This window comes from Pelodiscus sinensis, chromosome 3 (genome assembly GCF_052426305.1).
Source record: "Pelodiscus sinensis isolate ZL-2025 chromosome 3, ASM5242630v1, whole genome shotgun sequence".
NCBI lineage: Eukaryota > Metazoa > Chordata > Testudines > Trionychidae > Pelodiscus > Pelodiscus sinensis.
The window spans coordinates 191965017-191977758 of NC_143054.1; the positions used below are offsets into that span (position 1 = coordinate 191965017).

Sequence of the window (12742 nt, forward strand, 5' to 3'; positions counted from 1 at the left end):
AGACTAGGATACAAATTAGTCCACCTGAGCCCTGGACAAGTATATCACATGGAACCCCACAGGCAAGTCATACAGTATGATTTCCTTTGTGCTAGTCTGATGATTAACCTTTTCATCTCAAATCTTTAAGTCATGTTTATAGTACCAGTATAATGTATTGGATTAAAATTAGACAAAACATGGCATATGGAAAACATCTTTCAGACTATGACTAAGGTGATTTTCAAGTTTTAAATGATTTTACTGTTTACTATTATGATCTTACACCTACTCTTAGCAACACAGTGCCCAGATTTAACAGAGAACAACAAAACTTCTTAACCATCTGAGATTACTAGAGAGAAGAGGATTTAGTCATAACAATTCTGTACCAGTGATAAGATTAGAAAACATCAGGTATCACTCAGTTTATCACTGTGAACTGTCATTCATGCTTAAATTCGACACTTTACGCCTAAGTTTGAATAAAGACTTTAATTATCTTACCCATTACAAAGATAGCTTCCCCAGTTATCACCTCTAATATCATTAGCTCACAGACATTTACCTCCCCCCCGCATCTCCCTTCTGTTCTGAAATTTGATTTGTTCTTTTCATATGTGTTCATTTTTTTAATTGTATCCTTTGGTATATATGGTTGTGACAATTTTCTTCCACTATTTGATCTGAAGAAGTGGGGAAGTGGGTCTGGCCCACAAAAGTTCATCACCTAATAAACCATCTTATTAGTCTTTAAAGTGCTACATAGTCCTGTTTTTTGTTTCAGCTACCCCAGACTAACACGGCTACATTTCTATCACTATTTTAGTGAAAACCTGAGTGAAAAAAATACCATATTTTTTTTTACACACACACACACACACACACACACACACTTCTGTTTTAGCAAGAGGAGATTATTTTGACGTCGGTTAAAATGGCATACTTTTATTTAGGGGTTTTATGTGAAATTACCAGATTTTTATAACAATGGGCCAGAACACCTTGTCTTATTGAAGGGGAAGACGTAAAATTAGCAGAAAAGCTATTTCAAAGTTTCCTGCCTCAGAACATCCCACCAAAGAGCAGCAAACAGGGGAGGAATATGTCTGTTCACATGTCTATTTTTTCACTGACAGTATGCTCTGTGCAGCCATTTGCCTAGTCCTCCTGTGGGTGCTAAGCAGGAGCCATGAAAGTAACTTTCTGAGTTCATGCTGTATTAATTACAACTAGATCTGTGGGTTAGTGCTGTGGCTTGTAGTCAGACTCCCTGTTCTTCTGGTCTCACCCACGCACCCGGCAGAGCTCCAAGCAGAAAGCCTCCAGAGGATATAAAGAATGGTGCTGGGATGGAAACAGTAATCCCTACCTTTTGCACAGGAAGGAAAAGATGCACATGCAGAAGGGTTGATTCTAGCTTCAGATATTAAGCATTCTGACAGTGTGTTATTTCAGCTTTGACCATAAAATGAAGCAGTGCAGCTTGAGTATCAACTGCAGAGTACAGAATACTATGTAGATGATAGTCAATGTGTGCTTCTCAGTTGTGGTATTATATGTATTACTAAAAGAACGCTTGAAGCCAAAATGTTTATTAGCTCAGGAAATATATTTATTGGTTTACAGCAGCTGCTTTTATAAAACATTCATCATCATCATCATCAAAGAAACAACAAATTTTGGCCACTGTCTTTCAATGACTTCTGTACGGGAGCAGGAGGCTCTAATTATGTGGAGATCATTACAGGATCGCAGCCTTAGAATTTGTTCTGATAGTACTGGTAGATCAAATATATTTTAGTTTGGTTATTTTAGCAGTTACATGTTGCCAGATGGTTTCTTGCTAGTTAATAAAACAAATCTGTCACTAAACTACAATACTTCATGTAAAATGCCAATAAAGCTTAGATCCAAAACAACTGAAGTTTTGATGTAAAAGACATTATTACATTATAATCTAATATTCCAAAACATCCATGAAAACATATAGTACAGCTTTGCTGAAATATTTGAAATCAATACTCTAATCTCTTCACTCAATGGGAAGTTAGACAAAACTAGTAATTATTTAAAACAGAACAGATTTAATAAATGTTCATAAACATAGCAAATAAAACCCTATAACATATAAGAGACATTACAAGCAGTTAAGTTATTCAAGCAGTTAAGCATGTAAAGCTGCTTAGTTGATTTTCTTTATTTTTCTTTTAAATTCAAAAGATCAACTGAAAGGGCAGTGATTGTTATGGTTCCTTTTTTATTGTTGTTGGAGCAATAGGATTGATATCACTTCCTTACAGAGCATCTTGGCTTGGAAAAACATGAAGAAGAAAAATATCTGGCCCAATGACATCACCTACGTGAAGGTTTTACAGCAGTGGGTTGAATGAAAGCTTTTGTTTGCACACGCTTGTACCATACAGTTGATGGCACAAGATACTCAAACAATAATGATGTGACTCATTGGAGTGCAACCTCTGCTTGATTCTCCCTGTAGAGACTCAGTAAAATGCTGAGCCTCGTCACAAAAATAAAATCTGGTATGGCTGAGCTGATTATTCTGGGACAGGCGGTAAGCAACTTTCAAGTGAAATAAAACAACTGTTTGGAAATATTTTCGATAAAAAAGCCAAAATAACAACAACAGAAACTAATGAAAAGAATCAAAATTCTAATAGAGATACTGTTATTATGATCCCTTCCATTCTCCCAATTGTGCTAAATGTTAAATAATTGAATAAGAAACTGCCTGCTTACCACGAGACTGCTGCCCCACAACACAACGGAGATTGACCCATCTTTTTGTAAAGTAGGCTGTAATGTAAAAATTGCCACCTGCAACATAAAACAGAGTGATGTAATAAGTGTAAGGGTATTCTGTTCTCACAGTATGCTACACATCTCCTATGAGGTTCTCCTGATTGTCTGGGGGAAAGGAAACGAAAAGCTCTCACTTACAAGATGTGCATCTCTTCAAAAGAAACATTTTTAATAAAAACTACTTAGAATCAAGAATAAATGAATGTACAGTGCAGTAAAAACACACACTGGTTTTTAAAACCGCTCTCAAATCACAGAAATTAATTTCAATTAATTCATTGCCCACAGAAAGTGCCAGGCAAACAGGTCTGGAGACTAAGACTTGTTCATTGTGACCTCCTTGTACCCGCACAAATCAAGAAAGCAGCTGGAAATGTTCTTAACTAATTGCTTTTAAATGAAAGATGCTGGCTTGTATAAACATATAAGCAGATTCTGAAAGGTGCTAATCATTTGCTAATCCCATTCAGTTCAATAGAAAAAGTGAGTGGCGCTGCACCCTTCAAGATCAGGCTATATTTATTATAAGAAGATTTATTACAAGATTTACCAGTGTTGCTCTAGTCCTTAACTTGATTAATTTTTGGTTTTCTGAAAAACAAAATGAAAACGTACATGCTTCACTGAAATCATTGCTCAGGGGTGGGACTGAGGATGAAGGGATGAGTATGCAGGCTACCCTAACCCTCTTTCACAACAGCAGTGTGGGGTCAAGTGAGAAGCACCTCTCCATGGCTACTACAGCTCCAGCCAGCACAGCCAAGGGAAGGTACATGTCTCCCAGCTGCAGCAGGTCCAGCCAGCGTGAGGAGCACAGCAAACGGTACACTTTCCCCTTGCTCTCTAACAAAGAGGAACAGCCAGTAATGTCCCCATATGAATCTGGGGAGTAGCTGTTTCAGCAATGTCACGGTATGAATCTGGAGGTGGGACAGCCCCTTTCACCTTCCTGGTGATTCTGTCTCTTTTCTGTATGATTTTATGAGAAGCAATCCCATTCCAGGCATGTCCCATTTCTTTGGCACAACCAAACCCCTACCTTGCTTTCAGTTAAGGTAAGAGGAAGCTGCATACCGACTTTGATGGTCTTGTTGTTTAGAAAGAGTTCTTGAACAAACAGAGGAACAGACAGACAAACTCCTCTCAAATATATAGTGGATAGTGATACACTCTATGTCAGGGCTACTCGAATGATTTACATCAAGTCTTGAATGGCCTGAATCCTCTGGAGGGGTAAGTGTGCTCTGGCGGTGTTTGCAGCTAGCCGGGCACCGATGAATTCTAGCTCTTGAGTGGATGAAAAGTGAACTTTGGGTCATTGATAAGAAGTCCGAGAGTGTGGAAGGTTCTCATCATGGAGTGGATATATTGAGCACTTTGGTACGCGAGTGACCCTTCAGTAGGCAGTCGTCTAGGTAAGGAAATATGATTATTCCTTCTTGACAGAGGTGTGCTGTGGCTACCGCCACGATTTTTCAGACTACGCTGGGGGTGAACGAGAGGCCAAAAGGCAGGATTTGTACTGGTAATGATACATGCCAACTGTAAACTGTAGGAATCTTCTACGTGCTGGATGGATTGACATATGAAAATACGCGTCCTGGAGGTCGAGGGCAGCAAACCAGTCATCGCGATCCAATGTGGGTATTATAGCAGCAAGTGTCAGCATCTTGAATAGTTGTTTTCTTAGAAATCTGTTCAAACACCGGAGATCTAATATTGGTTGCCATCCTCCTAACTTTTTTTGAGTGAGAAAATAATGGGAACAGAAACCTTTGCCCCTGAACTCATCTGGGATTGATTCTACTGCACCTAAAGAGAGCAGGTGGTCGAGTTTGGTGCATAATGGCCTCGTGAGATGGGTCCCTGAAGAGGGACAGGGTGGAGGGTAGTGGGGGGAATGGTGAGGAAGAGTATGGAATATCCGAATTGAACTATTTCCAACACCCACTTGTCTGTAGTGATTGTGGCCCATTGGTGGTAAAACTGCCTTAGGCATTGGTGGAAGAGGTGGAAGTGGTGACTGCTGCTGTTGTAGGAGACCACATACCCCAGACATCATACCAAGACATCAAACCTGCTGTTTGTTGTTTAATGGGGTTTGTGTACAGTTGCCCAGGTTTCGACGCCTCTGGGGTCTTTGGCACGGACGTTCCTGATTGAAGGTCTGTTGTTGTTGCTGCCACTGCTGCCTGATATATGGGTAATCGTAAAGCCATTGGTAAGGAGTATAACAACGTCTCCTGTATGGTGGGGTATACATACCCAATGTCCGAAGGGTTGTGCGTGAGTCTTTGGATGAATGTAACACGCTATTTGTATTTTTGGCGAATAATTTGTCTCTGTCGAATGGTAAGTCTTTGACTTTATTTTGTAGGTCTTTTGGGACTTCCACCGCCTGGAGGTAGGATGCTTGTCTTACGACTACCGCCATAGCCGTGGACTGGGCTGCTGTATCCGCTACGTCCATTGCTATCTGGAGTGCTGTCCTTGCCGATGTGTAGCCCTCCTGCACAACTGATTTTAATATGGACCTTTTGGACTCTGGTAGATGGTCCAGCAGTGGTGTCAGCTTTGTCTTGGCTACTCTACATATGGCCCGTGACCTGTTTGTTTGCGGCCTGCAGTGCGGTTTGGATTTATGCAGGGCTCAAGACACAGCTTGCGGGTGGGAGCCAAAACAAAAAAGTAGTCAATATAATAGTTTTATGTTGAGATGTGTTATAGTAGTTAAATTCCTGGACTGTCATTAATCATTAAAAGTGCTGTCTGGTGGAAATCAGGTAAATATTGCATTTTATTAATATCAGCAGAAATGACATAAATGGGGCCTGTGTGTTGTATAGTCTTGCCTTAATCTTTGTATTCACGCCCGTCAGTGTGAAAGAAACTATTTGCATGTATATGCAACCACAGCCCTCGGCATGTGCTGTAAGAATCACTGTGGCTCCCGCGCCATCGTAAATGCGGGCTGAGGACATAAGTCAGGGATTTTCAGCTCCTTCCACACTTACAAAAATGATTATTTCACACTTATAAAAATGGTTGTAAATGCGGGGGGTTGGAACTTGGGCGGTCACATGTTGGGAGTTTCCTGTATTCCAGTTGGGAGGGATAGAGTGCAAAGGAGTCTCGTTCCCAGTGGCTAACCAGACTTAGTATCCATGTGCTCTAAAGTTTCTCAAGGCTAGGAAGATGGTCTTGTACACTGGATTGCAACTCCAACTGGATTCTATTCTAATCTCTGCTTTGCCATCAAATTCCTGGGGGACCTTGGGGAAAGCACTTAGTTTCTCTGTGCCTCAGTTCTAACTGTAAAGTAGGGGTGATAATTCTTCCCTAGAGTTTACAAGGTTAAACTCACTACTGTTTGCAAGGCACTCAGATATCTGGGTGACAAGTGCCATAGAAAAGTTTATAAATAAATATTGCCATTCTCAACTGTAGAAAAACAGCAAGGGAAAGGTTAGGACCATATATCTCCGTCCAAATTCTAGGCAGAAGATCTAACCAGGTTCAGAGGGCTTGGATGTCGGCTCTAGAACAAGGGTGACAATACAGTTTCATTCCCTTCCGCATACTCAAGAGCTTTCCAGCTTGCAAAATGCCTCAGAGCAATTCCTGCAGTGATGTTCGACCACACCATCCTTTATGCAATACCAGGCCTATCTACCATAATCAATCTCTAAATAATTTATCAGCCATCTTTTTCCCTTAAGAAGGCAACTAAACAATCAAGTTGAGATGCATCAAATAAAACCACGCTTTAAAAATCAGGGAACACTTTGGAGACTTTGGATGAGGTCCATCACCTTTAATAGTTGCATATATATAGCACGTGATTAAAGAAAATTATTGTTAGCTATTTCCAGTTTGGCACCTACTATCCGTTTGACACACTGTCAGTGAGGTTAACCAAATCAAAGACCACAAGACTTTGCACTTTCTATGAACAAATTATAATTGTGACAGTATAATGACTTCCACTGTGAACTCAGTAACAGTAAAACAGAGAGATGCCTGTAAAAACTAGAGCTGGCCAAAAAACAAGAATTCTGTTTTGTGAAAAATGTCAAGGTTTCCAAGTTTGTTTGTTTTGCATCAGAAATGAGACCTCTTAAAATTTTTCACATAAAGCACGTGAGAGCAACCCTCCGCAACAGCCAAAAGCCAACAGTCTGAATCTGCCCCATTCAGAGTAGGGACTTGTATCTGGATCTCTTATGCCAGGTGAGTGCTCTGGCTAGTGGCTCTTCTGGGGTGGAGGAGGGCCCTCTACATACCTGGGTAAACCTTTGTAACAAATCTTTGAACTAATCTGATACATTTCCACAACTTTCCATTTTAATGAATCAATATTTTCAGATTAAAAATGTTCCCCTCTAAAACAATCTTGATCAGCTGTAGTAAAAGTCCAAATTAACAAACCGGTCTCCTAATGAAATGGATAACCAAATGAGGAAAGTCTCTCTCCTAAATGTACTTCAGAACAAGCACATCCATTTGATCATACTTTTTATTTAAACTTCAAACAAAAGGTGATAATCTTTTACATTTCCCAATTCTAAAACACAATGCTTCATCCCCAAGATTCTTTTAAGAATGGGAGCGGCATGTATTATCTGTTTAGTTTCCCCACCGCTCTGGTGTTCTGTAAGAAGCAAGACTTCAGTCAACTAACAACCTGATCAGAGTTATAAATTGATCTTAAAGACCTTTAGGATTTACAATATGTCTGCTCTTGGGACTAGGACGATCAGTTCATTGATAGTTTCATTTCAGTTGAGACTTGCTTGTGCATGATTTTAAGCTGATTTCTGTTGATGACAGTCATATAGGATATGTCCACAACACAATTTGAGATATTGTTAAAATAGATCTCTTTAATTTTGCTCCTTAATTGATTCTTCCATTGTGGAACCTTTCTACCAGCAGATCATAAAGCTCAATTAAATACCATTCTGCTGATCAGTCTGCAGGTGTATCAGCAGCTCTAGAAGCTAAAGTTTTTCACTTAAAAGATGAATGCAGTATGAATTGGTACAACTTCTGCACCTCAGGAATAATTTTCTTTTAGGAGGTGAAAAATATTTATAAGCAGATTATTTAAAATTGTGTCCATCAAGTCTGCCTAATAAACTATTTTCTCCATAGCTTTATCGATATTTGAGTAATAAATATATAATTATGAAATAAAAAAAATTGCAATGCGGGGCCTAACAAACTTAGCCATACTGATTTACAAGAGTGCATCAGCCCAGAACTGGAGGAACTCTAACTAATAGCAAGAGAGAATTTCAGTCTTCATTCCATTCTTCCAATCTTTGCTAAGAATGCTAGTAAGGGTACGTCTAGACTACACACTTCCTTCGAAAGAAGCTTTTTCGAAAGAGAGCGTCTAGACAGCCACAACTTTTTTCAAAAAAGCAATCCACTTTTTTGAAGGCGAGCACTCAGGCAATCTGGATGCTCTCTTTCGAAAAAGCCCAGTTTGCGGTGAAGAATGCCTTTTTTCGAAAGAGCTCTTTCGAAAAAAAGTGTTCTTCCTCGTAAAATGAGGTTTACCACTGTTGAGAAAACCACCATGTTCTTTCAATTTAATTTCAAAAGTACACGGTGGCAGTCTAGACACAGGTGAAGTTTTTTCGAAAAAAGGCCACTTTTTTCGAAAAAACTCTGTAGTCTAGACATAGCCCAAGGGTGCTAGCTATTGCTAACTGTAGTATGTCTTTTAAGATATGGATACCTGCATGTGAGGAATTGGAGAGTAATCTATTTTAAAATTCCATTATATTTCATTTTTTCACAAATATTTTGAAAAACCTCTTGCTCGCAGAGCATTCATGTCTTTGGAATTTCTGAATTGCTCCATCCAGCTGATAATACAGCAGCCCTGCAATGCTACTAACACTACAGTTTCCTGCTTCTTCCAAGGAAAAATATCTGCAAGTTACCTATTCTCTTAAACAAGATAAAAAATGAAGATACCACAGAAATACCATCTTCCTATCTGAAGACCCTGTGCACTTACCACTTCCTACATATAAGTGACCAACACAGAAATCAGAAAAATTTGTTTTCAAGTTTACAGCAAATAATGCATAAACGAAACTTATATTGGGGGCAGTTGTATATTCTGATTTTGAAAATGCATATCTAAGGCATCATATCTGAGTTCCAAAAAAAGTTCATGGAGGCCCTGCAACCCAAAATATGATGGATTATATACAGTCCTAGCAAAGATGCAATTTAGTTTAAGTAACAATGTGCTCCAGTGAGTAATGCATTTTAAGGGAGTGGTAATCTGCCCTGCCTGATATATTTCACAGTCCTGGGACACTGAGAAAAATTATCAGACACTGAGTTTTTACTGTAAAACTATCCAGCAACACTTGTTTTCCAAAGGAATCACAGCCAAGTTTACTTGAGCTTCCACAAGGCTGCCAATAAGAGCCTGTGGTACAGTGTATAACAGTGGAAAGCCCTCTCCCACGGCTATTAGAGACCATTCATTTGGGAGCCTGGGAAAATGCTCCTGAGCTGCTGAGTTATCTGGAATAGCCTGGCAGGTGTTCATTTCCCAGCAAAATCTGGCACCTGCATGGCTCTGTTCCTGAATTCAGTAAAGTCTTCTCCAAAACCACAAGACAGGCCTAAGAAGGCCTAGTGCCTCCAAAACATTTTCATACTTGACATTCCTACATTTCTGATTGTACAGCTTTTCTTGCTGTTTTCTAAAACATCTAATTTTCTCACAGGTCTGCCATTTCAAATTTCTGACATACTCTTGTGGGTTAAAACTGCCCTTTTAATTTGAAAATACAACTTCTGTATTTAAAATAATTTAGTCCCTGAAATATGAAAAATGTGGCCTTGTTATGTTAAATTGGAAAATAAGAGAGATATGTAGAACCTATAAATTCAGTACATTAGAATCTATAAATTCGGTACATTAAATACAATGCATGATTTTTTAATATGCTAGTATATTAATATAATCTAATAGTATACTAATTCATAGACACTAAGTATGAAACTAACAACATTTACAGTACATAGGGTTTTTCATCTTTAAAGTGCTCTACACACATTAAGTTAATACATTGCTTTTAGTGAGGTCTCCCTGCTTTGCAACCATACTTCTTCATTCCGCATTATACCATCACGTTAGTGAAAGCATGTAAACTAAAGTGCCGTGCTCATTCTGAACCTATTTTCAGGTTCGTGTAAACTTTACAAAAAAGTAACTCTTTGGATTGACATTTCTCAGGCTTGTTCTCAGCAAACGCTCTATTTTCTGAAAACTCAATAAAATTTCAATGAATAAGAACACACTGATGTTAAGCTGGTTAAAAACTATTTCAGAAATTGTTTTGCTTTTGGATAAATAAAAACTGGCTTATTTTTAATACTCCAAACCCAAATGCATACCCTTACTAAGTTTGAATATATTTAATTTAGAAACAAAACTACAAGTATTTGAATATAGCATATTGTACACATGCAGTTCTGTAAATTCCCTGTGTTTATCTGATTCATTAGCATGTCCATTCAGTTCAAATATCATACATTTTTGGGATTCTGCACCCTAGGGCATACAACATTTAAAACCAGGGTTGTGGGCAGGGGTGCTGGAACAATTTTTGTAGTTGGGGGTGCTGAGAGCCATTGAACCAAACTGTATACCTGTATATAATGGAAACCACTTTAAGCCATGTTGAAGTGGCAGTACCCCAGTACCCCCAGTTCCAACATCAGGGACAGGGGGGGAGAGGCTGGGGAAGAAGCTGTCGAGACTTGCTAAGTGCTTTTTAGTACAGGCAGTCCCCGAGTTACGCGGATCCGACTTACGTCGGATCCGCAGTTACGAACGGGGATTTTCTCGCCCCGGAGGACTGGAGCGGTGGGACGCCTGGTCCCGCCGCCCGCCTCCTCCGGGGCAAGAAAAGCTGCTCCCCATCTCCCTGGTCTGCTGGGGGAGCCAGCAGACCAGGGAGATGCGGAGCAAAGCGGCGGAGGACCCGGGCTGGACCCGCGACGCTTCCAGCTGATCTGGAAGCGCCGCGGGTCCGGCCCGGGTCCTCCGCCACTTTGCTCCGCGTCTCCCTGGTCTGCAGACCAGGGAGACGCTGAGCAAAGCCGCGGAGGACCCGGGCCGGACCGCGGCACTGATCTGGAAGCGCCGCGGTTCGGCCCGGGTCCTCCGCAGCTTTGCTCCGCGTCTCCCTGGTCTGCTGGGGGGGGACGCAGCTAGTGCCCCTCCCCCCCAGCAGACCAGGGAGACGTGGAGCAAAGCCCGGGGACTGTGGTAGAGCAGGTGGGGCTCTGCTGATTGGTCCCGCAGCACCGCTCCTTGGCGATACTGGACCAACCCGGCAGCACCCCAGCTTCTCTGCCCCAGGAGTCCTGATTCAGCCACTGCTGATCAGTTTCAGCAGTGGCTGAATCAGGACGCCTGGGGCAGAGAAGCTGGGGTGCTGCTGGGTTGGTTCAGTAGCGCCGAGGAGCGGCCGCGCTACTGGACCAACCCAGCAGCACCCGAGCTGCTCTGCCCCAGGCGTCCCCAAGTCAGCCGCTGCTGAAACTGACCAGCGGCTGACTACAGGAAGCCCGAGGCAGAGCTGCTCTGCCCCGGGCTTCCTGGAATCAGCTGCTGATCAGTTTCAGCAGCAGCTGACTTGGGGACGCCTGGGGTTCTTAAGTTGAATCTGTATGTAAGTCAGAACTGGCATCCAGATTCAGCCGCTGTTGAAACTGATCAGTTTCAGCAGCGGCTGAATCTGGACGCCAGTTCCGACTTACATACAGATTCAACTTAAGAACAAACCTACAGTCCCTATCTTGTACGTAACCCGGGGACTGCCTGTACAGGTTGTACCTCCTTTAACCAGGACTCTCTGGTCTGGCAACATCCATGGTCTAGCAGGACCACGACTGTTCCTGGACCATACAGCTCAGGTATAAGACAACCAGGCTGTGGGGCAGGAGCGGCGGGGGGGGGGGAGGGAGGAGGCAGGAACTCAGCCAGGAGCCCCGGGGGGGCGGTGTGTGTGCAAAGGAGCAGCAGGGAATTCCGGCCCCGGCAGCTGGACGGTAGCAAGGGGCTGGCTGCGGCAGCCAGAAAGCTCCGGTCGTGGAGCTCGGGGGCCAGCAGTGGCAACCACAAAGCTTCATGCCTGGCCATGGAGCTTGAGGGCAGAGGCGGTAGTTGTGGAGCTCCAGCCTGGGGGGCCACTGCTGGGCTGGAGCCCTAACCGGTGGGCAGCAGGGCAGCACGGATTATGTTGGGAAGGACCTCTCTTTGTCCAGCAAATCCCCATGTGCGGGACCGGTCAGGTTCCAAGGGTGCTGGATGAGGGAGGTCCAACCTGTACTGTTTTGGGCACATCAACTACTGTGACACCGCCCCAACTGCACAAAGTTAGTATTAAATGCATAACCTAACAATCAAACAGTCAAATGCACACACCGTGGGGTAGATTCTTACTTGGTGTAAGCTGTCTAAGGCCTATGACAATTTACCCGCTGAGTATCGGCCAAACTGGCCAAACTGGCCTCCAATTTTCTCTTGATTTACAGTTTGATTTAAAGATATTTATTCTGTATATGTTGATACATGAAGTTGATGATTTGTGTTTCACAGGTATAAAACTCTCAATGTTTACTGTCATTAAATAATTATTATTTTCTTTCCCCATTGCCTATTTCCCTCACAGTTTCCTCCATTGTGAACATTTCAAAATATAAAACAATTTAAAAGCTTACATTCCATAATTTTCTCCAACTGTGAGAGTATAAAAGGATACAACTCTAAACATGTTTAAAAATAATCATTAATATTATTTCGACATAAAAACTGGATTCAGACAAGCCTAAATACATTATGGTCAAAACGTCACTCATGTTTGTTTTCGTCTTACTCCCCACTTTCTCTTTTATT

General features: G+C 41.8%; 1 protein-coding gene across 10 annotated transcripts in view; it reads right to left on the reverse strand.

The window, feature by feature from the left end:
- The window catches only part of SLX4IP (SLX4 interacting protein), a 123398-nt gene that overhangs the window by 20989 nt on the left and 89667 nt on the right, over positions 1-12742 (reverse strand). For 8 of the 10 annotated variants that reach the window (XM_089777540.1, XM_089777539.1, XM_089777537.1 and 5 more), the window contains one exon: positions 2740-2817. The exons of the other annotated variants lie outside the window; for them this stretch is intronic. In XM_089777540.1, coding sequence (XP_089633666.1) covers positions 2740-2817 — 78 coding nt within the window. The remainder of the gene's footprint in view (positions 1-2739; positions 2818-12742) is intronic. 10 annotated transcript variants of the gene reach the window in all.